This window comes from Pocillopora verrucosa, chromosome 8, assembly GCF_036669915.1.
Source record: "Pocillopora verrucosa isolate sample1 chromosome 8, ASM3666991v2, whole genome shotgun sequence".
Classification (NCBI taxonomy): Eukaryota; Metazoa; Cnidaria; class Anthozoa; order Scleractinia; family Pocilloporidae; genus Pocillopora; species Pocillopora verrucosa.
The window spans coordinates 21,997,471-22,025,425 of record NC_089319.1 but is presented as its reverse complement, the minus strand read 5'-3'; the positions used below and the strand labels follow the sequence as shown (position 1 = coordinate 22,025,425).

The following is a 27,955-nucleotide window of genomic DNA, read 5'->3' as shown; positions in this document are numbered from 1 at the left end:
TCAAATCATATTAATTCAGCTAAGAGCTTTCGGGAAAGTGTTTGTTTCTATTTGCAATTCTACCAAAATGAAGTGACAAGACTGAACTGAAAAAGAATTAAATAATAGGATGAATGATGTTACTCCCTTAAAGATTTCCACAGCAGGACATTTTAACCCTTTCATTTTCAATTGGAAACTTCAAACAAACACATGGCTTATCTAATCCGCCTCTAGACGTCCAAACTACTGAGTACTACAAGATGATAATAAGTGTTTCTGAGACAACCACTGAACTCAACTGATGCTTTGACATAAAAAGTCTTTGTCGAACGACACAATCTTGACGCATTTTTAATTCGAGTAATCTATGGCTTACATCGATCGATCATCTTCATCACTGATTGATCCCAAACTTAAATCATAGGTTTATCAACGTTTTAGGCGTCAATTACTGCTCTGTTTTAGTGAAGCTGAAAAGATAATTTTGAACGTGATTTATTGGCATCAATCGGAAGATGATTTGAAAGGTTTAAATGACGTCCTATACAGAAGGAGTACATCACTGATGAAAATAATTTTTTGCGGAAAACAGAGCAGGATGCCTCTTATCTTTTTTTTCCCTTCCGCTTCCGGTTTCCCGATAGCTCTTACCCGAGCTGAAAATGAAAGGTTTCAAACACCATTTAACAGCATTCGCTAAGGCCAGGGTAAAAAGTGTTTCATTTTAGCCTCCTTCATCGTCGTGGCATAGGAAATAAGAACTAACAAAATCCGGGATTAATGGAATGAAACTCTTGAATTATCAACTAATAACACCATCGGAAAACAGACATTAAACGAAGCAGAACTTTTGATACAATCTCAGAACATGATGTAAAAATAATCACACCTTTTTTTTCTAACCATGTGAAAATAGAAATGTTTTTTAAGCTGAGACATCGTGAAATGAAATGCTCGGAAATTTGTATTATAAACTGTTTTCGCGACTGATAAGAATGTGCCTTGAAGGGCAGAAGCCGTTTTAGCCTTGTATAAATATTTTGCGATATATTCAAAACACAAGAGAGGTTTCAATATCCTTTTGATTTAATAATAATAATAATAATAATAATTTATAGACTTATTTTGCGCAATTATCAATATAAGAATTTTCAATTGCACATTACAATTAAATGCTAAAAATTCAACCCCTACATACATAGATACTAAAAACTAAAAATTAAAAAATATAAAATATAAAAATATAAAAATATAAAAATATAAAAATATAAAAATATAAAAATATAAAAATATAAAAATATAAAAATATAAAAATATAAAAATATAAAAATATAAAAATATAAAAACATAAAAATATAAAAATATAAAAATATAAAAATATAAAATATAAAAATAAATAAATAACGATCACTAAGAAAATGTAAAAATATGAAATTAGATACAAAGAATTAAAAAGCTTTGGCAAATAAAAAAGTCTGAATGGCCTTCTTAAACTTATTTAAAGATTAGGTGTTTCTGATAGAGCCCGGAAGATCGTTCCACAATTTAGGGGCGGCGGCATGGAAAGATCGATCGCCGAGCGGTGAGTGTTTTACCCCTGCAAGGAGCAAGGAGTAAGCCGTCATTGGAACGAAAATCATATCTTCCGGTGTCTCTAACAGAAATCAGCTCACTTATGTAGGCCGGGGCAAGACCATGTATTGCTTTAAAAGTAATTAAGATAATTTTAAAAACTATGCAATATTTTACAGGCAACCAGTGTAATGATTTGAGCAGAGATGTGATATGACCAAATCTGCTCTCCTGGAATATAAGGCGTGCATTAGATAGATATGTGACTAAAACTTGAGAGAAAATTTCTGGGAAATACAGCGGACCGCTTTTGCAGAAACTATTTAATACGCGCAAGCATACGAAATGTGCATACACATATACGCATAACCATATACGAGTATGCACATACAAGTAAAACGTGCGTTAGCTTGTGTACGTACGCATTTGTCGTTGCAAAGGTGCGCACTTAAGTAATGACGCGCTGGCGCATCGACTCACATTTACATCAACAACCATAAACGCACGTCTGCACCAAGGTGTTTGGAAAAAAAATTTTGGATGACTGGATGTATGTACACTCAGAGCTAATCTTCAAGTGAACAATTTTTCGGTGTGTAGTTAAATTACCAGGCAAAAGCTCTGAGTGTACCAAAAGGCAAGTGAGGTCACATACTCTAATTATGGAAACGCGCTTTTTTAAAAATTTCATGGAACAAATAAAGATTTAAATGACCGGGCAAAAGCTTTACCTGTACCAAAAAAGGCAAATGGAAAACCGTCGTCAACAAACCAGCAAACGTACTCACCTCAACATTACTAAGAACTGCCCTAACTGCCTGGTCTTTCTCCACAACATTCACCTCTGTGTCTGTCAACTTATCTATAACAAACTTCAACGACGACGCAGTGACATTGGTAGAAAGGAAATGTTTCTTTTTACTTAAAAAAAAAAAAAAAACACTGGCAAAATTAAAGTCTCCTCTAAGTTTGACTGGTCGTCCGCTAAATCCTTTTGGAACTTGCCCCTATTTTGAAAAAGCCAAACTTTGTTCGAAGTCGGTTCCGGTGGACTGCCTTTTAGCACAGATCCGCTCGTTTTATTGCCCAACATCTCTCTACCATGGTGCAATAGTAGCACAGGAGTGAAAAAAAAAAAAAAAAAAAAAAAACCCAAGGGAAGTTTGAGTAGGGTCGCGTAATGAACTACGCGACCCCAGTCTTCCTCGTCATTGCATCCCGTCTTTTTGCGCAGATCCGCTCGTTTTATCGCCCAACATCTCTCTACCATAGTGCAATAGTAGCACAGGGGTAAGAAAAAAAAAAAAAAAAAAAAACCCGAGGGAAGTTTGAGTAGGGTCGCGTAATGAACTACGCGACCCAGTCTTCCTGGTTTTTACTTTGCAGCTACTATGGCGCCGTTTACTATTTCACTCCGTTTTCCTTACAGAACGCCTGGCATATATTTTTCTTGAAGATTTAACACTCGAAGATGGCGTTTCTGTCCTTAAAGGAAATCAATAGCAATGTTAAAAGCAGCAGCTGATTAAACATAGCGCAGGTGTGTTACCGATTAGCATATCTAACGAATTGTAAAAAAGTATCTTTTTAGTTGCTTTTTGTTTTTTAATTAACTTCTACTGATTCTAACCTGAAACGTTAAATTACCTGGCGACCACAGACATGTAGCTAGAAATCTCGGCTTAAGAAATAGCCAAGTGTAAGACGTCCTTTTACTTTTCGAACTATGAAGTCTCCTAACTTCTTTATGTTCCGTTGGTTATGAGAAACTTCAACCCACACGTACCAATTACTAGATTCGTTGTTCTTTTCAATTAACATGCAAACAATAAAGTTCGAGAGAGATAATTGAAAATGCGTTGTACGTAACCGTCAATCATGTTTTATAATCTTAAGGTAATCATGTTTCTGAGTTGTGATTGGAGAATATCGGTACATGTTGTTAATTCTGCTTTTAAATGTCCGTTTGGAAGATGATTGATCGCAGCATGAAAGAAAATCGCAATTTCGGTGTTAAGCCCCACAGCATGTCGCAGGTCACTGAGAGGCGCAGTGATTTTCCTTCATAAACGGAAAACTTTGAACAGTACAATAATTCACCCTTTCCATCTGGAGCTGAGAATAACGTTTGGAGAAGATTTGTCATATAATTCTTTGGAGCAGACGAGAGGGATCACCTGGGCTGAATTGAGAAACCTTGAAACATTTTTTCGTACCGCTCAATGCAATGGCTAAAGAAACGTTGACAGTCAATCAATAGTATGAAGGAAAGATTTTGCGAATTTTATGGGCAGTTTTTCCCCTCCATATCTGATGCTGAAGAACTTTACACGTCTTACCTCGCCAACTGTGTCTTCAACCATTTTCTTTCCTTTACTGCCATCGTGTTGAACGTAGTGACTATCTACGTAATACGAAAAACTTCGTCTTTACCAAAGACTTTGAAAATATTGCTTACGAGTCTTGCCGTTTCTGACGTTGGTGTTGGTTTACTGGTTCAGCCATTTTACACGTCATTTCTGGTCAGATTGTTACGACAAATAAATCTAACCTGTGTTGAACATAAAATTTATTTCTTAAGTGCAAATGTTTTCTGTGCGCTTTCGTTGTTAAATGTTCTGGCTGTAAGCGTGGACAGGTTCTTAGCGGTTCATTTTCACCTCAGATACCAAGAACTTGTAACTCACAGGCGCATCATTCTGGTGGTCATATCAATTTGGTTTTTCTCTCTGGTTCGTTCTTTCGCCATGCTGTGGCTTTCAAACTATGTGAATGTTTCTATCTCCATCCTTCTAAATGCTGGCGGTGTCATTTTAACTTCAACTATCTACTGGCGACTTTATTTAACGGTGAGACGCCACAAGAATCAGATTCATGGCATGCAACAATCAGAACAGACTGAGGAGATGTTTCATATTTCGAATATCCTTAAAACTGCAGTCAGCGTATTCTACGTGTGTCTTGTGTTTCTGCTTTGTTATCTGCCTATTGGTATCTGCCAGTCTGCAGTGACATTGTATGGTTCGAATCACACCTTGATCAAATTCTACCATTATTCGATGACTTTGGTATTTCTGAATTCATCCCTGAATCCTGTAATTTACTGCTGGAAGATGAGAGACATTAGACACACCGTTTTGAATATATTGCGGCGTGCGCGTTGAACAAAAATCGCACCTCTCGCTAATTCTTGTATCTTCTTAGGTTTTACCGTAACTTCCCATGAGGAATGTTTATGTTCAGACCCTATGGGGCTATGTGGGAAAAACTGTTTTATCAAATCGTACTAGTGAGGTGACACAACTTATTTTCAATTTCACTTATCACCTGAGCAAGTTTTAAGCATTGTCTTAAGGGAGATAAATTTTCATCAATGTATCAGTACACTAAAATAAATTCTTGCGCAATTTTTTTGGGTTAAAGTATTTTCTTTGCTTACCAAACGCAGAAAATCTGATCTGTAGTCCGCGAGCAGGCCCTAATTTAATTATTAGCGCTTCGGTTCAGGCTTTTCTTCGCCCGAACAAGGCTGGCCGGGAGAGATCTGCAAGTGGTCTGGCGCCTCGTCATTAATGGCTGGACCCCTGACTACCTCTCTCCGACTTGTTTCAAATCTTCCCACGAGCTAAGAAATGCGTGTCCTGCAGGGATAATTTATTAATAATAAGGGCCCGGTCGCAGGCTATATGAACTGATTAGGAAGAAGAATGTATCTGGAACGTTTTTTCCTTGTATCTTGAAGGGAGAGAAATATTTTTTTAATTTCATTTATGACCAAAAAGGTTGTGTCCTCGTGTACTGGTACACAAAGGAACGAAATATTAACGAACTGCGTCACAACTCCATGTATGGATATGAAAACAATAGGAACTCCCCCGTGTACCGGTACACCAGGACAGCCCCACCAAAAACCATCAAAAAACCTATTTACATCCCGTCTTTTGTTTCCAGTAATGTAGAGGCTGAGTTTTAGAGACATTTATCAAATAACCGACGTCCCGGCAGATAGCAACGTGTTTTTCACTCTTTACTATGCATGTCTGCTTACCTTGAATCTAACATACACCAAAACTTCATTCAAATTTCCGAAGTTAATAGAGCCACTCCCTATAAACCAATTCTAGAGCTGGAAAGTTGTCTTTGAATGTTCTAATATCATCAGGTGAAAAATGATTGTAGCTTAGTGACAATCTCTTTAGCAAAGGCAGTGTTGTGATCATCTGACAAAGGGGAGAAACAGAAGATGAATTAAACATGTGATCCTCAAGTGACAAATACTCCAACGTTGCTGCTGACTTAAGAACAAAACGGCACAACAGTTTGATACAGTTCACAAATGCACCGCCATCTAATTTCAAAGACTGCAAATGCTCTAAAGTGTCCAGTTTGCACATTTCACGGAGGTCAGATTCTCGTACCCCACATCCTCTAAGATCCAGATGAGTCAAGGGTGACTGCAGATGACTGAGAATAGTGTACACTCCAGACCGGATATAGTTACCAGACAGATCAAGCTTTCTTAGCGTTGTTACTCTATGGCAAATATTGGCTATTTCCTGAATAGCAGAAGTGTTCTGACTCGTTATACCAGTGTAGGAAAGATTAAGATCTGTTAAGTTCGTAAAGGTTGAGATAATAGGGGATATAACTTTGATTCCGTCTTCCTGTAGTCCATTCATTTCCAGGTTTAAGCCTTTGATGATTAAAGACTAAAGTAAAATAGAAAATGATGAATATCAACATGAAAGTATTTTATAAAAACATTATTTCTCTAACAAAGGCCCCCTCCTTACTTACTAACAAAACACACATGTGGTAGTGGTACAGAAGGGGCGGAATCCTTCAGACCTCTCTCCTGCTTTCCACATCTTTCTGCACTTTGTGCTATATTTAACAAATAGATTCCAAGTTGCCGTGCGTCTGTTCAGTAATAGATCACAGATGATGTCAAAATGTGATAGGTGGTTTCATGATGACATCATCTATACATCTGTCCTCCTTAGATCATAAGTGAGAACCAATCAGAATGCCTGCATAACTGAGCTTGTTATATAATGTGAAATAGAGCAGGTCAATGATTGACCCTATGACCCCTAAGAGTGACTGGTATGTAATTTCTCCTTACAATCTGAATCACACATTAAGGTCACAAGAATGGAGGAGATGATCACCATCTAAAGAAGCTCCTGATTGTTCAACAAATTCTCCTTGTCAGCACTCAACACCATGTATAAAGAACAGTATAGAGAACATGCGTACTGATGCTAGGGTGTAAAGGGTTGAAAAAAGGGTGATTTTCCATTTTTATCCCACATTTTCCCTGTATGAAGCAGAGCACCACACAGCAAAAATTTACCAACAATTATAACTGATCATGATTATATTTGATAGATTGTCATTGACTATAGCTGAAATGTAAATAACTTATCTTTCTTCCCACCTCCAAAGAAGACAACAAGGTGCGAAGCTTATTCCCTCTAATGGAATCTACTTTCAAATGTGATATCTTTAAATCAATAACTGAGTGCTTGATGCAAGCCTGGATTACAAGGCCACAGTTGTCTTTGTCAACAACACAATCTAGCATAACCACTGTTGGAGGAATTCTCTGGCATAAAGTTTTAGTTGGAAAGTTTTCTTTTATATATTCTGCTGTTGGACGTGTGTCCAAAATTTTCATTCCCAACACATCATTGTCTGAAACTTGAATATCTCCTGCTAGCTTGCAAAATGCTGTGGTTCCATGAAGACCTAAAAATCCAAAAAAGATGAAGTGTAAGCCAGGGTTGTATTGATGAGAGGAGACCAGATACCTCTGGGGCAACAAAGTTGGGCTTTGGGTGACATATATTACTCAGTTGGTGAGATATCCAACCCCAATTACAGAAAACTGATCTTACCCCATTTAGAGAAACTGACAATTTCCAAACATCAATAAGGTGTTCAGACGACCTCCAAACATTGCTAGAGATTCCCAACGATGCTCATATGAGTTCTAAAACTTTCTGAATATGTTTGTATAAAGAGCTGATCAGAATAAGGATTTGAAGAGTAAGGCAGCACGTTATGCTCAAGTTATTTTACATTGGGTATCCTCCCCAAGGGGGAAAATGTAATGAACCCGTCAAACTTAAGGGGGGGAGGACCCCACAGTTTTAAGGTAACATTTCAGGCTTAATATTGATAGGTGCATAACAGTATAAAGGCTATGAAAATTTGCATAATTTTATGACGTGAAACAAATATCGAATATCTATAACTCACCAATGTTACATCCCCTAATGTCGACAAGTTGTAAATCGCGTTTAAATTTCTGCAAACAGTACGCCAGGAGAACTGCTTTCGGTTCATCAAAACCTTGAACATTTTGCAATATGAGTTGTCTTAAAGGCCAGTTCACGATCAAAGTTCTTAAACAGAGAATCCTGGATTGAGAAATGGAAGTTAAAAGAAGCTCTTGTAGAACAGCTCTTGGCAATGTGCTCAAGTCATATCTTTCCACAATACATCCATCCTGCACAATGGTAGAGGCCGATAATTTTACTAGCGAACAAGCAGACATCTTGGTTGTGAAATATTCGAGAAGAGACTGAGAACCAATCATCACAAGTCCATGGGTCACGCTACCTCACAAAATAAATTTGACCTGGCAACGTGAAGAAAAAAAGATACTTTGGTCATTCTTCTTCCAGCAATAAAAAGAAATTACAGTAAATTTTCAAAATTCAATTTCCTATTATGTACAATAAATTAAACACGTTAATACAGTATCGACCATTTTCAAAGTCGCCCAGTGCCCTCCCAGCCCAGGTCTAAATGATCTCGCGTGGCTGCTAAGTATCATGTTTTATTAGTGGAACTTTCGACTTAGCATGTTTTGCAATTTTGTTATATTTTACGAAACATAAGATGCGCGTTACGTCAAAGGGAAATAACAGGAGTCTCTATTCATGGTATTCCGCTTTCGTAAAGAAAGTAGAGCAACGATAAACCTCAAAACAGACTAAATTATGCGTCGGTATGCATCCTTGCATATTCTCGTCATCGCAAATTTTCTTGCTCTACCTTGTCTTAGTTATTTTGGGGAGTACAAAGTGCTGATATCACATAGCCACGGAAGCGAAATTGGAGAGGAAACAGCTTTCGAAGCCGAAGTTGTGCTGAAACCCAAAGCAAATAGTAGAGACTTGGGACAAACTGAAAATATAATATACGAATTCTCGTGGAAAGTTGCCGATCTGGAATGGATCAGACCGAACCAAACAACGCACAGATGGAATAGCTTTCGATGGCGATGGTTTAGCGAAGGACAGAAAACGGTTTTTGTTTTTGTGAGGATTATTGTTGGAACTGAGTATAACAGTCGTAATTCCAGCAAACGAAAGCAGTCACAAAGTGGGCACACTGAGTATTATGCCAGGAACCATACACAGATTACAGTTCATGGAACTGAAGGTATATGTTTTGTCAGACTGAAGCACTTTCACTTTCTGGAAAGTGTCGCTTTGCTGTATGGCACAAGAAAAAAATTTAAACAAGGATTTCTCTTTACAACATTAATATAATTCCAGGCAGAAAAGTGTTGATAAACATTGAAAAATATCGATTGACGAACATTGTTTTATTAGCCGTCAAAATTTCAAAGCAAAATATCTAACAAATGTTTGTCCGGTTGGACTGAAAATTGATACTTGAAAATTGATACTTGAAAATTGACACTTAGATCACACCGTCACCATCTGCTTGTCTGACAGAGTATGAAATATGCAAGGATAATAATTATGTTCTGATCGCCGATCCTCCTCGCGATCACAGAGTTGGAATTCTCTGATTATGGTTACGTTTTATTAATTGCCATTTAAGTAGAAAATTATGGCCAATCAAACCTTCTAGGTCAAAGTGCTTTTTTTCAGAATGGATTCGCTGTAATCTGTGAATTTATGACCTATAATAACTTAGTCCTTTCTTTGATTATTTTTGGCGATATTTAACATTTATTTCAATACATGGTATTTTGGGTGATTTTTCAAGTTAAAAGGTCTTCAGAGCTATAAAGTCTATTCCATTTCTTCAGTAAGTAAACGCAGTGCTATAGAACTGGAAGAGCAAAAAGTTTTAGGCATGAGTGTTTGGAAGATGATCACTCCCAATTTTTTTCTTTGCCTTTGCTCAAGTGACACTTTCAACTATTTGCATTTACTATCATGCCATGTTTACAAAGTGGCTGGTGTTTCTTAATTCAGCAAATTGGAAAAAAAGCTGGATGAAATAAGTACAAAGTAAGTGCCCTTTCATGCGGTGAACCTTTTGTTTTGCTACAAATGTTCACTCTCCAATAGTTTTGAATGTTACTAAATGAATGTGTGCCTTATTGATTAATCTCTTTTATTGCTATATCTTTTTGCAGAAAAGATATCTGCATCTTTGGAGGCTTATCAGAATTCTTCCCAAGACATAGATCAATTCATCGCAGGAACAGTTAACCTTGCTGTCATAATCAATAGTCCCAATAGATATGTCAATTTATCATATGACTGGTACTTTGGTGATGGAACTCAACTGTTAAATTCATGTCAAAGTCAATTGAGTCACAATTTTACCACTGTGAGAAGTTGTACAGTGAAAGTTGTTATCTATGGATTTTATGGGGGAAAACGCTGCAAAGGAGTTGCTTTTAAAAATCTTCAATTTACAGGTAGATGGTGGCCTTTAAAACCTTCACAATTAATTTAAAATAAGCTGTTCTGTGCAAATCCATGTAAACATAATCAAATGTCCTTTGTTCCTTATTCTTTCTTTCTCCAAAGAATGAGTTTGTCAGGGAATGTAACTGGACATTTTATGGAGAGAGATTGAAAATTATGATTACATCACCAATTCTTTAGCAAAGTACCTTTAACAGTCCTGCTGTACTTTAAGGGTTGTGAATATACATCGTATTTTTATAATGTCATTCATGATTATTTTGGTATAATCTACCTTATCTTTTCAAGCAAATGTTAAAGCATACCTGGTGATCGATTGTTTACCTGGTCCAAAGTTGCCGTCAGACGAGGAAAAAATTGCAATAAACATTCCTGCTAGGTTTGAGGTGAAATTCAAGGATCCATTCAAAGCAGTCACAAATGTATCCATTGATTGGAAGTTTGGAGATGGTTCTATAAAGAAAGGGAGCAATAGCTGTGTAATATTTCACACATACAAGAAAGAGAAAAAATATCTTGTGTGGGTGACTGTCAGGGTCGAAACCAGGTACTATATTGCAACCGAGACCTACCTTATCTCCAAGAATGTTTTTGTGAAAGGTGAGGACCTGCATTTATTTCTCTGACAAAGAAGACTCCTGTAAAACAAAACCATGACACAGTTTTGACAAAGTGCAATTTTCTAACCAACTTGTCCCATCTTTTGGTGCACTGGAAACTTTTGTGTACATGTGAATATTTTTTATCATCCTGGGTCCAGATGTATAAAAGGCAGATAACACTATCCAACTGCAGATAAATTGCTTTCCAGTGGATAAGGGAGAGCAAAGTTTACTGCTCTATCCACTGAAAAGCACTATCCAACCTTGGAATGACTAGGGCATGCTGTCTAATTTTGTCATTTTTTTTCTTTGTCCTCAGTAAAAGTTTTCTGCCAAAAAGTTTGAATTGATTACAGTTCCCGTTGTTAAAAGGGTCTTGGGATGTAACACTGTCATGTTCTGCTAGTTGGTAGACATTGTATCAGGAATGAATTATTACTCTTATTCTCTGTGAAACATCTCAATAGTTTTTACCATAATGCAGACAAATGCCAGCATAATTTCTCTGTTGGCATCCTAGTTTTAACAAATTATCAACATCATTACCATTTCATTCTCTTCACAGCACCTGTATCTCTTAAAGTGCGACATAAAAATGTTACTAAAGGTAAACCAGTGGCTTTTCACATCTCTTGCAATGGAAGGTAATTACTTTTTCTTTAAGAATTCAATATATCTTTTAAAATTTGCCATCTATATATATTTATCACATAAACTGTGGTGTTATACAAGGATTTCCGGCCCTGAGAAAAGTGGTAACAACATGCATGAAAAAATATCATATTTTTCACGTGTGTTGATATAGCTAATTAGCTGCTGACACATCACTCACCTTTGGTGCCACTCAGTCAGTTTGATGAATGATCAGCAAAGCCTTCATGATTCTCAATAAAAGGTAGTTTGTCGGAATGTTCTCTGATTGTGGTGGCTAAAACACTGAAAAATCCGTATCACTGACAGACAATGAGGTTCAAACTTTTCTAGAAGGGGAAAAACCAATATACAAAAAGAAAAACTGAAAGTTATGTATTCAATGGCTTTGGTGTTGGCATTTCTCGTGGCTGAGAATGAAAATCAACAACTTGAAGATTTGCCACTGGCTGATTTTGGCTGTTTACCTCAAAGACTTCTTCTGTTGGTGAGGACAAAGTCAATAAATGAGATTTTTTAAGTTGAAAATTATGACCATTGTTGTTTTTGTAATTGTGATTCAACGCATTTTTCCATCCTAAGAGTTTATTGTGTTTATATGATAAACAAAATAATACATGGTTGCTTTTAGATATGGAATTTTTCTTCTTGTGTTCAACTTGACATCTCACTTATTCACTGCGCTCACTCGTGAGCTATCAAGTTAAACACTCAAAGAAAAATTCCATATCTACATGCACCCATGTATTATTCTCTATATAATTATAAAGTATTGGCCGTGGTTGTTTGAAGGTTGTACAAAGCTATCCACTGACTAAATCTCTATCTGTTCAAGAACACAGTAAGTTTTGCCATCACTTATCCACTGAATGGTGACTTATCTGTTGGACAGCGTTATCCACCCTCTATATAACTGGGCCCTGACCTAAAGTCCTTACTACCCAGTGCTCTGCAAATGTAAACTTATGTCATTCCTAAAAATGTTCCTGACCAGCATGCAAAGGGTTATCAGTTTGAACCCTTAACCCTTTACACCCCAACATCAGTATCCATATTCTCCATACTATCTCCTATACATTTCTTAAGGTGCTGACAAGGAGAATTTGTTTAACAATCAAGAATTTCCCAAATAGGTGATCATTTCCTTTATGTGTATCACTTTTACATTTGGTTCAAGTAAATACTGTCAGGAGAATTTAGACACTACTCACCTTAAGGGGTCAGAGGTTTAACCCTTTAACTCCCAGGATCTGATTGTTAATTCTCCCCTCTAGCTGCTACATCTTTCCTTTTAAATTAGTTGCAAGAATTAGGTATTTGATCAAGATAACAACTTTTACCCGATACATTTGAGAACTCTCATTACTGGTTTGCAGGAGGGTGGATGAATATTGTAGGGAGAAGTTACATGCGAATTATTTCTGGGAGTTAAAGGGTCAATTAACCTTTTGAGCTTCTAGTTCTTGCCCAGACTTCCATGTGAAAGTTTGTTGTTTGGAAAACTGCACAAAAGCGCATCCTTTGGTCAGCATGTATAAATGTTTCTTGCAACAGACTGTGTCTCCTACTGATATGGTTAATGATATTGATATTTTAGGTAGAGTTGGCAGCAAACTGATCTTTTAATTGCCTCTTTTCTTTCCCAAATAGCCTGCCAGTGTCTTTTCGTTGGTGTGTTTCAAGACATTGCAGCAAAATCCAGGGAAGCGACTGCAGTCCCTCTCTGGAACATAATAATTCCTGCTATTTGATTGTGAATCATACATTCCGCAATTCTGGAAACTTCTGTGTCATTGTTGGAGTGATGAATGGTGTCAGTAATACTAACACATCTCTTATACTACAAATCCCTGGTAAGATATTTTTTCCTATTTATTTGTAAAGCAGTGCATACCTTAATATTAGAAACCATGTCATAGGGGAAGCTGACACATGTAGTATTTATTTAAACAGTTCTCTGATTCATAAAGGTCACTTTATCATTAAGAAAACAAAAAAATCAGTTTCCTTTTCTTTCCGAATAGTTCAATCTGTTGATGTTGAATTGTCTTCTGAACAGGCAGTTTCTCAGACAATTTGGTGTCCTCCAATGAAAGATTTAGTTCACATGGCAAAATTTGTCATTGAAACTGAAATCATGAATGTGATCCTCAATCCTCGATCCTGCGATCCCCGCAGAATTTTTTTCAGGCTTTATTTTCAGTACTAGTTGAGTAGTACTCATAACTGCGAGGATCCCTTTCATTCATTTCTTCAAGCACAGTTCACGTGTATATGATTTTCCATATATTTGCAGTAATTGAAACTGAAACCTAACATAATTTGTGATTTTTAATCAAGGCATTGAACATCTAAACCCAGGAGCATACTTCTCCAGAAACAGAGAACCATGAAATTTCATATGTTAATATTGCTCACTGCTTGGATATTTGACTGACAAAATGGATGCCTTTTCTTTGTTTTTCTAGAAAGTCTTCATTCTATAAAACCAGCCCAAAAGAGGAGCAAAAACAAGGCAGCAAAAGGAGCTATCATTGCTATCTTTGTCATATGCCTTTTGATAGGTGTTATTGTAATTATTGTTGTACGAAAATTGTATTATAGGAAAAGAGAAAAGATAGAAAAGGCAAACTTTGATTTTAGAGACAGTGATGACATAAGTTTGTCCTCTCTACGATTGTTTGAAAGACCTTCTTGTTTTCCCTGGTGTGGGAACAGAACTTCATGTGGTGCAGAATGTGTACCTCTCTGTGACCATGCTGCTGGTAGAAAACTTTACACGCTATAATCTTTTCAGTGAATTGGAGTATTTTCCCTGTGAGTGAAGAACCCAAGAATTTAGAGAAAAGAAGATTCTACTGTGAGGGTGTGGAAAATGTATTTCTCACAGAATGGGTTAATAAAAGGAAATTGCATGAACATAATATTACATACCTCATTCATCTCAATCAATCTTTCCAAAATTGTTTCTTAATGGAGATTATTTTTGTGATTGTTTTGTTTTGGTTTATAGTACAAAGAATTATACCAAATTGTCTAAATTGAATTAATATTAAGATTTTTGTGTTAATTTGTTGCCCATTTCATAGGTCAATGTTAACACTAATATGTGTATATAATTTATTTTGGATATTAAGTATAATAAAAAATTATTGGATGAGGTTTTTGCGATATCCAGAATAGGCAAAGTCAAAATAGGGGTTATCAGCCTAAGGCTGAGGCTGATAACCCTTGCTGAGACCTTGATTATTCTGGATATCAATAAAACTGAATCTAATAATTGTTTCATCTTACAATGAATGAAAAAAAAAATGATCACAACAGGAAATGGAACTGATAATTTATTTCTTCACATGTAAAAATTTACAAATCAGCACGCAACACAAAGCGTGTAAACTTGACATGATTAGCCTTAGAAATCATGCACTGCAGCCATACATGACATGATTACCCATGACCTTTGTATTGGATAATCTGCAGCTAGATGACATCCCAGTTGCTGATTTTAAAATTCACTGTACACTTCAGCCAATCAGAAAAGAGATAGTGAGTTGAATGAAAATAATAATATTTAATATTCTATTTTGACTGAAGCCAGAGCAAGGTAGTCTGAGTAGAGCGAAAACTTTTAAAGAAAAGAGATCATTATACACAAAAATTATGTAATGTAATGTTATAAAATCTTGAATTTGATGTAACAACAAAGTTTAGAGTGCTATTAAAACATTGCAAATCACATTTTATAGTGTAGAGGAAGAACAAATAAAAAAGCTGGATCTTTTGTTAATTTACTTGTGCTGTGGTCCTTATCATAAATGTAATCATCATCAGATGTCTAATTCTGAATTCTGGTTATCAACTTTCCTTTTTTCATCATTGCATCTACTTGACTGAAGCCACAGTGTCCCATACCAGTAAATGTATTGCTTTTCTAATCTGGCATTTATTTTTAGTTATCACTTAAGGTAGTTTTCTTCAAAGTTAATGCCAGTTTGAACCCTAATGGGACAAAATATGCAACCCTACACATGTACTCCCCCTCCACAGTCACTTTTAAATTCAATAACACTTTTCATATCTTCTTCAGGTGTCGTCTAAGTTGTGAGACTAAAGATGAAAGGACAGGGAATTTTTTTTCCAATTGAGTGTTGAAAAATCAAAACAAAAGTATTCTCAACTACCAATCAGAATATAGAGAAATATTATGGTGTGTGCTGATTTTCATTTGCATTCAATTTATATTGAAATGCACTCTACCATACAGGAAAATTAACGTAGAGGCCAACCATTTATTATTTTGGAAGTCAGTTAAAATGATGATTATTGGTTTCAGAATAATGACATTTTAATGCATATGTACAAATTGGACAACAATATCATTAAAAGAATATGGTATGACCACAACTCCTCTCAGGTAGAGCATCTTTTTTTAACAAAATGCCAGATGCTACACTTTGCATCAACTAAATTCAGTCTGTCTACAGTAGATGCAATAATTGTTGTTGTTCTTGCTGTCTCTTCAGGAGCATTTCCAAACACAAACTGCCACAGTTCCTCCAAAATACATGTAGAGAAGATTTTTGACTTCATGTGTGAGCTCAAAACCATAACCTTCACCCACTACAGCATGCCAGGAAGAACCAAACTTCTTGTCTAAACTTTCTTTGATCATTTTTGCTGCAGCCTGAAATACAATAGGATTGAACACAGCTTTCCTTTTGCATTTAGCTACTCTGTGTCTGTTCTCAAGCTGAGTGGCTATTCTAGCCAGAACTCATATCAGTTCCCTTAGCATGAAGTGATTAAGAGTGTTACTACTCTGCCCTAGATGAGATGCCAATCCATTGCAAGATATCCCCAGCATTTCATCAGGCTTCCCTGAAACTTTGCCACTACCTATTGAAACTCCTGAGTGAGGAGAGGCACTGTGGGAGTTAACCCTTTAACTCCCAAGATCATATTTATAATTCTCCTTACTGTCTGCCGAACAATTCCTATTATGTTAGTTTGGAGAAATTGATATCAGATCAATTTGTAATCCAATAATTGACATTTTTCTTTATTCTCATCACTTGTGTGCATGATATTTTATAGATATAGTAAGGAGAAATTCTATCTTGGTCACTCATAGGGTTAAAGGGTTAAGTTTTCTGCCCAAGAATACAACACGTTGACCAGCTAGGTCTCAAACACTGGACATCTCAACTCAGAGTTCAGCACAGCAAACGTTACCAGTAGGCCACCCCTTGAGCTACTCTGTGGAGGTGGGATGTGACTAGTTCATTGTCTACTTGGAAGAAGGGCTGTGAGAATGTGAAATTTATTTTGAAAATAATAGAGTCTTGCCAGCAAAATATTGATTAGATTTACGTAATTCATTCCATTTCAACTGTTTGGCTTCAAAAAGTAAAAGACAAAGGTGTTTATTCAGCCCAATCAGAAGTTCACCTCAGCTCCCAAAGGAAGACAAGGAGGTCTTAAGTAGGAAATTAGTGTTTAGCATGGAAATAAAATTGGATTATGAAAATTCCGGTCATGCAGTTCATCTAAAATGAGCTAAGGATACCAAGAAGCAAGTTGAATACTCCCACCTGAACCTATTAGGTATCCAAGCGGCCACGATCATGATTAAATTTATTAACATTTGAAGTAAACAAAATTCATTTACCTCGTTATTCGTTGAAAACTTTTCACAAGCTGTTACACAGAGCTCCATCGCTTCAGTCCGCATTTCATCATTCATATCCGAATACTGAAAAAATTGTATGAAGGGAAATATCAAGGCCTCGTGTAACCGAGTGATTCAAACGAAAAACGTGCACTATTACTACTACAACAGTTGTACCACCATACTGACTGTGCGATTCAATTCCCTTTAACTCACCCGAATCAAAGGGTAACTATGCAGCCGTTTATAATCATATCCTCCACTTTCTTGTGCTGTACCACCTTCCTGATTTTCTGCCATGGCATAAGTTCTTAAATACTCTACAAAAATGCTAAAATGTGTACGATTTTTACCAACACAAACAAAGATGGAGGTAGGCTAGCTCTTTACCCTTTGTTTCCATGGAAATAATAGGGAGAGCCTCGCTTTCATAAGTGTTTCTGCCCTCACTTATACCTATCCCGCGAAATTTACAAATGGTGAAACTTACACTCTGATGCAATTTTGCCCAAATCTTGTCATCGTTCGGCTTTTCTCCGACGTTTTTTTTACTGGAAGCACGGATGAATTTGTCCTTGTAAAAAAAAGAGGAAAGGATAATTTTGCACAATGAAAATAAATTGTTAGCAAGTCCTTTTCGAGAGGAAAAGACCAAAATGGCCGAAGGACACGATCGAGAATCGCTAGTGGAAGATGCAATCGTCGAAAAGTGGAAAAGGTTAGTTAAATGGTGACTACTTATGATTGATTATGAAAGCTTTATAGCATGTCATGTATTCCTAATTTTTACTTAAAAGTTGCTTAAAGGATTAATGAAATAAACTTTGATTTAATCGATAAATTATAATCAATTTTGTCTAACAAATGTTTAGATTACTTTTTTGATGTTTATAGCTGATTCGGAAATATGATTCTGCATTTTTAGGGAACAAATTGAATTAAAGAAGAAGCTTGTATGCAATGACTGCATCATTTGGGGTAAATCCACGAGTAATCCATTTAGTAACTTAAGTCTAATCGGAGGAGTTGACATATCATTTGTCAAAGATGATCCAGATCACGCCTGTGCTTGCTTGGTGGTACTTTCCTTCCCTGAACTTGAGGTGTGTTTCAGTTTAACTCTCTAACTCCTAAGATCTGATTGTTAATTCTCCCCTCTAGCTGCTACACATTTCCTTGTAAATTAATTAGGAGAATTCAGTGTTTTATCAAGATAACAACTTTACCTGATAAGTTTGAGTATTCTCATTACCTGTTTGCTGAATAATGTATGGATATTATGGGGAGAAGTTTCATGTTAATCCCTTCTGGGAGTTAAAGGGTGAAATGGTAATTTATATTTGTTTGGCCTGAAATTAGCTGCACAACCCCTCGCTGAAACCTGAATACATATTAACATCACAACTGCTCACAAAGAGTCAAGCTGACTTCCAGAGGCTTAGAAAATATATTTTACAATAATCACGTATAGCTTTTGAATCACTGGTATGGAGCCTTCATAATTAGTGAGCTACTATACCCACACATTCCTCCTGGAAAATTAATCTTCTCCAAAAAAATTATTTCTCGTCACTCTTATTTGTAACCTTAAACTTTGTGAACATAGAAGTTTATTCAACACTGCCCTAGTAACCTGAGGTAAGGTGCAGTTAACATGAATACTTTTAGGTACTGTACAAGGTTAATCAAAACTGTAGACATTCTGAAGTGCTGTTAAGGATTTATTTTATAATGTGTTAAATCTTGTGAATACTTCTTTAAATACAGGTTTTGTATGAGGATTTAACCCTTGTACATCTGAAATTACCTTACATACCAGAATTCCTGGCTTTCAGAGAAGTTGGGTTCCTTGTTGAAGCAGTTTCCAAGCTAAAGAATCATGAACCACTTCTACTTCCACAGGTAAACAAGAGTTTTGAGACAGTAATTCATCTACTAAAAGCTATACAGACCATTTACTGATCAAAATTAAATTAAAATTAATTATGGTATTTAACATTAATATAAAATTAATTTGATTAGAAATAGAATGAGTCTAGATCAGTTGAGTTCATGTTATTGCCATATATTGTTATTGTTGTTCTTGTTGCTGCTTTAGATCATTTTAGTTGACGGTAATGGAATGTTGCACCCCAGAGGTATGTTTATCAGTTTATCATTAAGATGAAATTTATCGCAATTAGGATATTTACCAAATTTAATTATTTACTGGGTTTCTTGGAGCTGAACAAAGTCAACTGATAATGATGATGTAATTTTTTCCCCTTTAACTAACTGGAAGACCAGTTACTGGAGAAGAATCATAATTTTTTTTCACTCGTAGGACAAAATGTATTAATACTCGATCTTATTACTGGCAGGTTTTGGAATTGCTAGTCACCTTGGAGTGCTGACAGATATCCCTACTGTAGGAGTGGCCAAGACTCTTTTCAATGTGGATGGGATAGAGAAAGACTCCAAACATGCAGATCAGGTATTTTAAGGATAACATTTCCTCACAATTAAATAATTTTCAAGAGACTGGTATTACCAGATAATGTCCATACCAACCCTGGCTCAAGAAATGGTGTTGGAATCTATAAAGATAGAGGGTTTGAAGCCAGGAGCCATCATTTGTAAAAAAAAATTGAAACCATGATGAAACTGAAATCTCTAGGAGTGGGAAAGTTAATGCAGACCAGTAACCCTCTCTGGTAGGAGGGGGGATGTCATTTGAATGATAAACTAACTCTTTGAAGTATGTAGCAAAAACAATTTTTCTACATTCCTGTCTTGACAGATCAATAACTGTCTAAAATCTAATGGAGACAGTTTCCCATTGGTAGGTGACTCTGGCACAATTTGGGGAAAGGTAGGATTGGTCAAATTGCCAAACTATAACTAAATGTTAAGGGAAAGAATGAGAAGGTTGCATAAACTATTTTAGTTCCAACTCCTCCTGTCTCTGCCCAGAAGTGACTTAACTTTTCTTTCACAGTGTTTTTTTCCACCTAATGCACCTACAATTAGGAGAACTCTTGTATACTGTAGAGAAATTGATTTTTGTAGGAAATTTAAAAAGCAAGGCCGCTTCTGAAGTGAACCAACAGCATGTCAACATCCAGCAGGTGAACTTGAATCCTATCAGTCTTATCAACTGATTTGGTTACAAGAAAGTAAATACTGGCAATTTCTTCAAACATGGCACTAAGCCTCTTTACTATTCCTCCTGTTATAAGAACATCACAATTAATTTTCATAAAATTTACTCAGGCATTGAGAAGTACCCAACAATCTCATAATCCTATCTACATATCAGTGGGCCATAAGATAGGACTGGAGACAGCAGTGAGTCTTGTACATGCCACCTGTTGGTTCAGAATACCTGAACCAATAAGACAAGTAAGAAACAAAACAGAGGCTACTAAAAAATTATAACAATGTACCTGATGACTGAGTTTGGTTTGGCTGCATGGTCAAATATCTGGCTCTCTGTCATGACATATAGACAAGTCCCTGCATCATGACTGAAACCTAATTATTTTCCTGTCCAACCTGACCAACCCAGTCAATTAGTTCATAATCATAATTTTAAAGAATATTTTGAGCTGAACACATACCAAGTACTGAAATTGAAACCAATTCTAGCATGAAAGGAACAAAAACACAGATATAAATGCCCTTTTAGTTGATCTATGTAGTCTAAAGTTTGATTTTTCATAATTCCAGGCAGATAAGAGATCTAGAAAGTATCTCAAACAACATTACCCAAAAGAATTAGAGACCTGCTCCTGCAGGATGCAAAATGATGAAAGAAATCCCCAGAAAGAGCATGATGATCCAGAAAAGGAAGGACAAGATCTAGTACATGATAGTTGCCGAAATTTTGATCATCTTAACATTAGTTAATTAACAAATAGTTTCTATGTTGTCATATGTCTGTTCAGTAATAGATCAAAGATGACATTAAATTGGTAAGAACAAAAATGCAGCACAGGAGGAGCAGCCTGAGAAAGATAGCAAGTAGAAGTTAATTCATCAAACACAGTTCCTTTGTTGAACTACCAGTGCGCCAAGGTTGGAATATAAAGAAAGCTTTTTTGAAACTCAATCTGCGGTGTGATAGCTTCTACCAGCATATTTTAGTACTAGTATTATTAACTTTTAAAGCATTTTAAATATATTTCTTTAATATGCTACCTACTTTAATTGTGGCATGACAAAGGGAATTTGTATATCTTGTAAATAGTTATATAAAATACAAAAATAAACTATTTACTGGCATAGTATATTAGTATGGCCATAAATATTTACAAAACACACAGAGGATTCCTTACTTGGGATGGTCTGGATCAACATTACTGATCAAAGATCTCTTCAATCCAGGTGTACCACAGGAGCTAAAAAATCCAGGGATTCCTTCACATTATCCCAACCAATAACCAGGGGCTTAAAAATGTTTTAAAGTATGCATCAGACTCGGCAAAAGTAAGTGATTGTGAAAAGTTCATTAAGAGCCAAAAGGTAATTCTTTTGACCAGAGTAACCAGCAACATGTTATCAAGTAGCCGGGGGAACTCCAGCAGTCTCTGGCTTGTTTTGAAATCCCTAAATAACATGATAGGGATATCACCTTCACCCAGCTGCAACCAAGGGGTACCCCACACTTGAGCTTAGGATGTTACCCCTTTCCCATCCCCTATGTCAATAAATAGGCAATAGTCTCCATTTGGTGTGAAAATATGCTCTGATATTTGTCTGCTGACATTATCTGTTCCAAGATGTAAACAGCTCAAGGAAAACTCTTTTAGGAACAGACAATGTCTGAGGGCCAAAAATACAAGCATATTTTCACCCAAAATAGAGGCTATTGTGTTTATTATCCCTCAAACATTTATGAACAGCTTGGTGTGTGCTGTGTGGGATGTTTTCTTTTGAGTGTTCTCTAGTTGACTATACGGCCAAACAAATATTTCCCTTCTTCTATAACATTCATTATATACTCTCTCATTGTGAATTAAACTATAAACAAAGACTTATTACAGTTTTAGCCACAGAAAATTCAGTCACTTGATGCATTTAGACCAATCCTGCTCAGCAAAAAAAAAATCTGAAGGGTCATAATGCAAATTATAATAACTTTGACAACAAACTTGGCAGCCCTTCTCATCGAGCCAAATTGAACTACTCCAGTTGACACAATACACCAGGGCCCATTGGAAAGGATAATGCTATCCAACAGATAAATCGCTATTCAGTGGACAAGTGATAGCAAAATGTATAGCTTTATCCAGTGGATAATGTTATCTGACCTTTGAACAACCGTGGCCAGTAATCTACATGTACCCTTCCCCTATCTCTCACTATCTTCTTGCAAACGGTGTAACTTGTTAACCAAAGAGCAGTCAATATTTTATAATTATTTAACAACCTGCATCACTTGATTGTGCTGTACATAGCACACTCCACAGAAGTAAAAGTGGGCATTTTGTAAGCCCCAGTATCTGTTAAAGGCGCGTGAATCTTGATCTGCCTCATGTGAGTGTCCCTTCCGTTTTGATGATTGGATAAAACTGCTATTTGCAACATGTATGTTTTCAAAGGCTTGTCCCCATCCGACAAAGACACTGTCAGCCATCCGCTTGGTTCCTCGAGCTCTATCAGTTCTATCTGGTGTAGGTCGTGAAAGTGATTCCCAGCACGAACGGATATTTTACTCGGTGTGTAGCTTTCATCTGCCTTGTAATCGGCGTACAAGCAAATGTTTTGAATCGCTGTTTTCCGCCGGAATTGAATGCTCACCAAGTGCGGTTGTGGCCCATCAGATTGCCAGTACGTTTCTAGGTTTCCATCACGAAGCTGCTCTACTCCGAAGCCAGGTTTACATGATGATAACGACCACACTGCCTGATCCCCTATCTCTCGATATTTCTCGCCGCTGATGCCATCAATTTGCGGCTCGGTGTTCGAGAGCTCCTCCACCCGAACCGCCATTTTGAATTTAGCGCGCAATAGGCATGCGTTAACTAAAAGAACCGCTGAGGTAATTACACTTACGTGCTACCGACGCCATCGTAGGTGATCTGAAAGACGCACGAAAATGGTGAGTTAAATTCTTTTTTAGAGTTCAAAACGTTCGAAAATGAGATCGGTTTTGTAACAATCAAGGAAAGGTAGCCCATCAACTAGTGATGTAACTTGCCAAATAATAAATTGGCGATTTGATGCAGGATTTTTTGTCATTTTAACTTGCAGACAGACAGATACAACATTCACAGCCAACTAGAACATTGTAAGTATGCTTATTATTAAAAAAAAATTGTTAATCATAACCAGTTGTACTGCACTAAAACCGGCTTTATTTGATCATTAACATCAGAGTCTAGAACTTGACATTTATTTTGTTACGTACATATCCATCATTAAAAAGTTTCAGCTCCGGCAGACCACACTATATGTTCATGGCTAATAATTGTTGACATGGGACGAACAAAATCTATGAGGGTTATGAATAAGGCTCCGCAACTTGGTGGCCGGCAGCCGCGACTTCCTGCACTTCAAACTGAAGTAGTAGTTTAAGGTTATTTCTAGTCTTAGTGGAGGAAGTAGCAGCAGCCGGCCACCAAGTTGCAAGCCTTGTCTCCTTTTCTTCTGTGAACAGCCTCCAGCCAAAGGTAATTTTGTGAAGAGACTATTCAAGTGGTTCATTAAGGTGAAAAAACATACTGTGAGTGCATTGATTAACATTTAACTCAACTTTATTGCGATTTTCAGACCAATACATAATTTAGATATGCAATTTTCAGTGCTTTAATCATAACCCTTATAGATTTTGTTCATCTCATGTCAACAATTATTAACCATGAACACTTAGTATGGTCTGCCTGTGGTTTCAGTCTCTGGTTTCAACAGAAAAGGTCAATCATTCTGCTGTTGGTATGCCTGGTGTATTCCTTTAGATAGTAAAGCTTGCAAGGAAAGACCTCAATGTTAGATGATACGGTTGCAACAACTAGCTTGTCATTTAATTTTGTTCTACAAATATTTTACCAACTTTCTCCCTTGTTTCAGTACAATCAAAATATGTCGGCACTGGTCATTCAGACACAACTAAATTGTAAGTATTTTCAATTATATGATGGTTTCCTACTGTTGAGAAAAAATTGCTTAAGGTTGTTTTGATCAGTTAAGGTTATTCCTCAGTATTGCACTGGGCATCCTGCATTGAACATAAAAATCATGTAAGCAGTTGAATAAGCATGCACACATTCTGAGAACACAGTATTGTTTTTCAATCAATGGACCAGGTAAATAAGTACAATGGTCTTTAGCTCTTGAACAAGCATGGTGACCTATATTATTTATTGCATAATTATGGTGCATTTAAACTATCCCTTTTAAAGTGGAGAAATAAAACAAATTGATCTAAGGGAAAAAGATGTGGCTATAAGTGTTAATGAAGCAGGGACTCAAGGAACTTTTTGAGTCCATGTTTTTTTTTAAAATTGCATGATTTTCCACAAATCATACATCAAATTGTTCCATCCGCTTGAGACTTTCTACCTATTAAGTTTTTTAATTGTTACTTTAAAAACTCCTGCTTCCAGCTACCTAAAAATGTACATTGAACCAATGAAATTACGCTTGTGACTAGTGCCAGTACAGGTATAAGTGGGATAAGATGCGCCCATTATATCTCTTAAACAGGCATGGTGACATATCTTTTTTATAGTATTCTTCCAAACAAATATTCATAAGGAACATTTAAGGAAGATTTAAAAGAAACTGTTTGATACTTCTTTCTTAGGAACCACCTTGAGTATTGTTGTCAATATGTGGTTGATACAGAACTGAGATTTAAAATCTATTTTCTGGCGTCTCATCCTAATAATGGAGATGCAGTATTCTTCTTGTTTGTGTTTTTGTTTTAATGTTGTGTTTTTTCATTTCAATTTTGTTAGTGAGTGGCTTGTGAACCAGCACAGAGATAGTGCAGCCTCATATATTGGCCATTATAATCTACTGGATTACTTTGCCCTGGTTGAGAATGAAACAAGAGCTAGAACTAGATTCAACCTTCTGGAGGTAAGTGTCTCTGTTAACCCTTTAACTCCCACAAGTGACCAAGACAGAATTTCTCCTTACCATATCTATACAATATCATGCAGATAAGTAATGAGAATAAAGAAAATATCAATTTTGGGATAACTTATTGATCAGATACCAAATTCCCCTAAGCTAACATAATGAGAATCATTTGGTAGACAGTAAGTAGAATTAGTAATGAGATCTTGGGATTTATTTGGTATTTGGTACACTTTTATGTCACTCAAATCTTAATCTAATGCAGGATGTTTGTAATGGATGAAGAAATTTGTTTCTCTTTCCAACAGTGTTCTGCTTAAATATGCAAGATGGCAGGCAAACTTTTTTTAGAGAGATAATGATCATTCTCTCTCTAAAATACATTTATGCTGTAGGCTAGCCCAATAGTGCAGCTTCCAAATTTTGAATCAGAAGGTTTTCATTCGTAACAAAAAATTTTAGTTTGATCTGTAATTATAACATCTTCAGTACCATGATTTATGTTAACGACATCACAATCTCACTGTATTGACTCTACTGCTCTTAAGCTTAAAATTCTTTTGTTCAGATGTTAGATAAATATTATTTTATTATTTGCCAGTTTGCCAAAATTATCATGCAATTTTTGTTTAAGAAAATGGTTCAGCCTTGTGGCCACCCACCACACAGACCAGAAGACTAAAAAAATAGTACATGCATCATGGACTGGATTAAACTTGGTAAGTATAAATTAAGAAAATAAGCAATCATGATTTGAGAGCCCTTTTACTCCTGTTTGACTTAGTTTGTGCTCGCATCTCTACTAATTAGTCATTTGTCTTTTGTTTTTCCCCAGATCAAAATCATTTATGTAATCTCATGTTTCTGGAAAATTTTAACGCTGTTTTCCAGCCAATACCTCAAATACCTTGTCTCTAGTTCAGCCAGTTGGGCCAAAGTGGCTTTCGCATCAGAAATTTTTGTCTAACATTTTATTGCTTATAGTCTATGCCATGCTGTAACAGTTATTTAAAAGAAGTTGATTGCATTTTGTCATTAGACACTGAATAATCACGAAAGCAGCTTTCTTGAAAACTCTTAAACTGTAGATACAGAAAGCCGTCAGAAAAAGGTGTTGATCTTTAGTTTAAGTAGTCGTTTGCCTTTATAAAAAAAAGATGTGAGAGACTTCCCAAGTTGTACGGCTGAGCGTCTTCAAAATAAAATGAACTTGTTGAAGGAGCTTGTGCATCTTACAGAATTTCGTGTACCTTGTTTGTAACCAGCGTTAATCTTCTTGGTATTTTTTATATATATTCTTTTTTATTCTAGCCCTTTTTATTCTGAAATTCTTGTCAGTCCAGTGAGTTACTTGCTTCTTCTTTTTAATAGTCGTAAACAGCAGTTATCATCTAAAATGTTTAAAGCTACCCCTGAAAGGTTTCAACTGAGTGTCTCCATCAATTTTCACCATACAACCAAGAGGCAATTAGGGGAGCTCCAAAGGTAGTCATTTTAGTTTAAATTAACAGAAGCGGAACAAGATCGGTGATTATAACAACCGATGTAGGTGCGGTGTTCAACCTCTTCATTTATATTTGGGACTTCCTTCCCGGGGCAAATAATTGAAGTGGAAAGAACAAAAAAAAAAAAAGACAACTTTCGGCAGTACAAAAACTCGGGTAAACTTTGATCGAAAAACATGATCTCTCTCGCTCTCCGTCAGTTTCAAGACCAGATTTTACTGACATTAAATCACAATAGATTCTTTATCCCTGAAACGGCAATTAGTCCACAGTACTAATTATTGCCTTGCACGTTTTCTCATAGACGCGACTGGGCGTTCCATGGACGTATAACTTTTAGGCGTGAATTATTTCCCTTTATAAGTAGACGTTGAAGTTGTCACTGTTCCCATTTGACCTCTCTTGACTACAAAAGTGGGTCAAAAGTGTTTCCGTTTGATTCAGCCCTCGAGGCTAAAAAGCTGAGCCGACGCTTTCAAAGCCTTGTGGAGTCAATGCCGAGGCTGTAAACTGCCATTAATTAGGCAGTTAGTCAATAAGCGCTTGTTTTTGTTGATTTTTTTGTGTTGCTTAGTCAGTTCATGATTCTGTACTCATCACGTCATGTTCGGCTTTTTCACTTGGTTTTTACAAGTTAGACGCACGATTTTATAAGCCCACGATTACGTAGTGAAGATTTTACTCTCGTTCAGTTTTAATACCTGATGTTTGTCCACAAGAAAGTCTTGACAGCAATTTAACAGGCATACAGGTTGTGAGCGATGAGACAAGCTGAAAATTTGTAAGTATAGTGAACGCGCTGGTTTTTATTTCGTTCAAAATTACGAAAAATGAAGTTTGACAACTAACACACCAGACCTAAAAGAAAAGGATAACTAAATCTGTGCCCCTTAAGGCAGTGAACTGTAATCATCCTTTGACTGTTTGAAAACAGATCATCAGTGGCATTGTCGTTTCAGTAACTTTACTTTTTGTGAGAGGGTTCTCAGTTTTCTCAGTGCAATATCACGTGTAATTAATAGACTTCTCTATTTGCGCATTATAACCCTCGTAACAAGCCTTAAGCTTTGTTTACAGTTCGAACAACGTGAAATTCTAATGAAATTTTACATGAACCAAGAACTGCAGCCAACGAGACCTTTTAGCTTAATGGTAAAACTTAGCACACTTGAAGACGCAATTTTTATGGGTTTACTCTTTCTTTCA

At 36.3% G+C, this 27,955-nt stretch overlaps 6 protein-coding genes across 7 annotated transcripts; 3 read left to right on the top strand and 3 right to left on the bottom strand.

Moving 5' to 3' along the window:
- Nucleotides 1-3,559: 3,559 nt before the first annotated feature.
- LOC131786013 (leucine-rich repeat-containing protein 14-like) lies at nt 3,560-8,122 on the bottom strand. 2 transcript variants are annotated; one of them, XM_059102995.2, is made up of 4 exons: nt 7,819-8,122; nt 6,995-7,305; nt 5,603-6,263; nt 3,560-5,195 (listed from the first exon to the last, which is right to left on the bottom strand). In XM_059102995.2, the coding sequence occupies exons 1-3, from the start codon at nt 8,114-8,116 to the stop codon at nt 5,646-5,648; spliced, it is 1,227 nt and encodes a 408-aa protein (XP_058958978.1). In that variant the 5' UTR covers nt 8,117-8,122; the 3' UTR covers nt 3,560-5,195; nt 5,603-5,645. The 2 variants fall into 2 exon arrangements, with proteins under 2 accessions (XP_058958978.1, XP_058958977.1); XM_059102994.2 differs by lacking the exon at nt 3,560-5,195 and having other exon boundaries at nt 5,288-6,263.
- A 282-nt stretch (nt 8,123-8,404) lies between these two features.
- On the top strand, nt 8,405-14,849 carry LOC131786004 (uncharacterized). The gene is made up of 6 exons (XM_059102981.2): nt 8,405-9,009; nt 9,962-10,249; nt 10,548-10,859; nt 11,427-11,505; nt 13,163-13,365; nt 13,981-14,849. The coding sequence occupies exons 1-6, from the start codon at nt 8,565-8,567 to the stop codon at nt 14,298-14,300; spliced, it is 1,647 nt and encodes a 548-aa protein (XP_058958964.1). The 5' UTR covers nt 8,405-8,564; the 3' UTR covers nt 14,301-14,849.
- Nucleotides 14,841-17,574, bottom strand: LOC131786005 (dynein axonemal light chain 4). Its single transcript, XM_059102983.2, has 3 exons — nt 17,397-17,574; nt 17,181-17,264; nt 14,841-16,196 (listed from the first exon to the last, which is right to left on the bottom strand). The coding sequence occupies exons 1-3, from the start codon at nt 17,478-17,480 to the stop codon at nt 16,032-16,034; spliced, it is 333 nt and encodes a 110-aa protein (XP_058958966.1). The 5' UTR covers nt 17,481-17,574; the 3' UTR covers nt 14,841-16,031.
- Nucleotides 17,575-17,641: 67 nt separating this feature from the next.
- Nucleotides 17,642-21,446, top strand: LOC131785987 (endonuclease V-like). Its single transcript, XM_059102956.2, has 8 exons — nt 17,642-17,898; nt 18,106-18,283; nt 18,948-19,082; nt 19,279-19,318; nt 19,541-19,653; nt 19,960-20,031; nt 20,433-20,561; nt 20,889-21,446. The coding sequence occupies exons 1-8, from the start codon at nt 17,837-17,839 to the stop codon at nt 21,066-21,068; spliced, it is 909 nt and encodes a 302-aa protein (XP_058958939.2). The 5' UTR covers nt 17,642-17,836; the 3' UTR covers nt 21,069-21,446.
- A 46-nt stretch (nt 21,447-21,492) lies between these two features.
- On the bottom strand, nt 21,493-23,156 carry LOC136282940 (anaphase-promoting complex subunit 10-like). The gene has a single exon (XM_066171065.1). It carries the CDS (start codon nt 23,151-23,153, stop codon nt 22,596-22,598), a length of 558 nt encoding a protein of 185 aa, XP_066027162.1. The 5' UTR covers nt 23,154-23,156; the 3' UTR covers nt 21,493-22,595.
- A 49-nt stretch (nt 23,157-23,205) lies between these two features.
- Nucleotides 23,206-26,465, top strand: LOC131785988 (splicing factor 3B subunit 5). The gene is made up of 6 exons (XM_066171066.1): nt 23,206-23,262; nt 23,415-23,451; nt 24,231-24,276; nt 25,121-25,244; nt 25,879-25,963; nt 26,080-26,465. The coding sequence occupies exons 1-5, from the start codon at nt 23,260-23,262 to the stop codon at nt 25,924-25,926; spliced, it is 258 nt and encodes an 85-aa protein (XP_066027163.1). The 5' UTR covers nt 23,206-23,259; the 3' UTR covers nt 25,927-25,963; nt 26,080-26,465.
- The last annotated feature ends 1,490 nt before the right edge of the window (nt 26,466-27,955 follow it).

Coding starts and splice junctions, on each gene's coding strand:
- LOC131786013 (XM_059102995.2), bottom strand. CDS start 8,116: ATGTCTGCTTGTTCGCTAGTAAAATTATCGGCCTCTACCATTGTGCAG. Junction 7,306..7,818: donor CATTAGGGGATGTAACATTG/GTGAGTTATAGA, acceptor TTGGATTTTTAG/GTCTTCATGGAACCACAGCA. Junction 6,264..6,994: donor CCTTGTTGTCTTCTTTGGAG/GTGGGAAGAAAG, acceptor ATTTTACTTTAG/TCTTTAATCATCAAAGGCTT.
- LOC136282940 (XM_066171065.1), bottom strand. CDS start 23,153: ATGGCGGTTCGGGTGGAGGAGCTCTCGAACACCGAGCCGCAAATTGAT.
- LOC131786004 (XM_059102981.2), top strand. CDS start 8,565: ATGCGTCGGTATGCATCCTTGCATATTCTCGTCATCGCAAATTTTCTT. Junction 9,010..9,961: donor TACAGTTCATGGAACTGAAG/GTATATGTTTTG, acceptor ATCTTTTTGCAG/AAAAGATATCTGCATCTTTG. Junction 11,506..13,162: donor CACATCTCTTGCAATGGAAG/GTAATTACTTTT, acceptor TTTCCCAAATAG/CCTGCCAGTGTCTTTTCGTT.
- LOC131786005 (XM_059102983.2), bottom strand. CDS start 17,480: ATGGCAGAAAATCAGGAAGGTGGTACAGCACAAGAAAGTGGAGGATAT. Junction 17,265..17,396: donor ATAGTTACCCTTTGATTCGG/GTGAGTTAAAGG, acceptor CAATTTTTTCAG/TATTCGGATATGAATGATGA. Junction 16,197..17,180: donor AGTTTTCAACGAATAACGAG/GTAAATGAATTT, acceptor ATTGTATTTCAG/GCTGCAGCAAAAATGATCAA.
- LOC131785988 (XM_066171066.1), top strand. Junction 24,277..25,120: donor CATTCAGACACAACTAAATT/GTAAGTATTTTC, acceptor CAATTTTGTTAG/TGAGTGGCTTGTGAACCAGC. Junction 25,245..25,878: donor CTAGATTCAACCTTCTGGAG/GTAAGTGTCTCT, acceptor TTTTTGTTTAAG/AAAATGGTTCAGCCTTGTGG.
- LOC131785987 (XM_059102956.2), top strand. CDS start 17,837: ATGGCCGAAGGACACGATCGAGAATCGCTAGTGGAAGATGCAATCGTC. Junction 17,899..18,105: donor ATCGTCGAAAAGTGGAAAAG/GTTAGTTAAATG, acceptor CTGCATTTTTAG/GGAACAAATTGAATTAAAGA. Junction 20,032..20,432: donor CTGGCACAATTTGGGGAAAG/GTAGGATTGGTC, acceptor AAATTTACTCAG/GCATTGAGAAGTACCCAACA.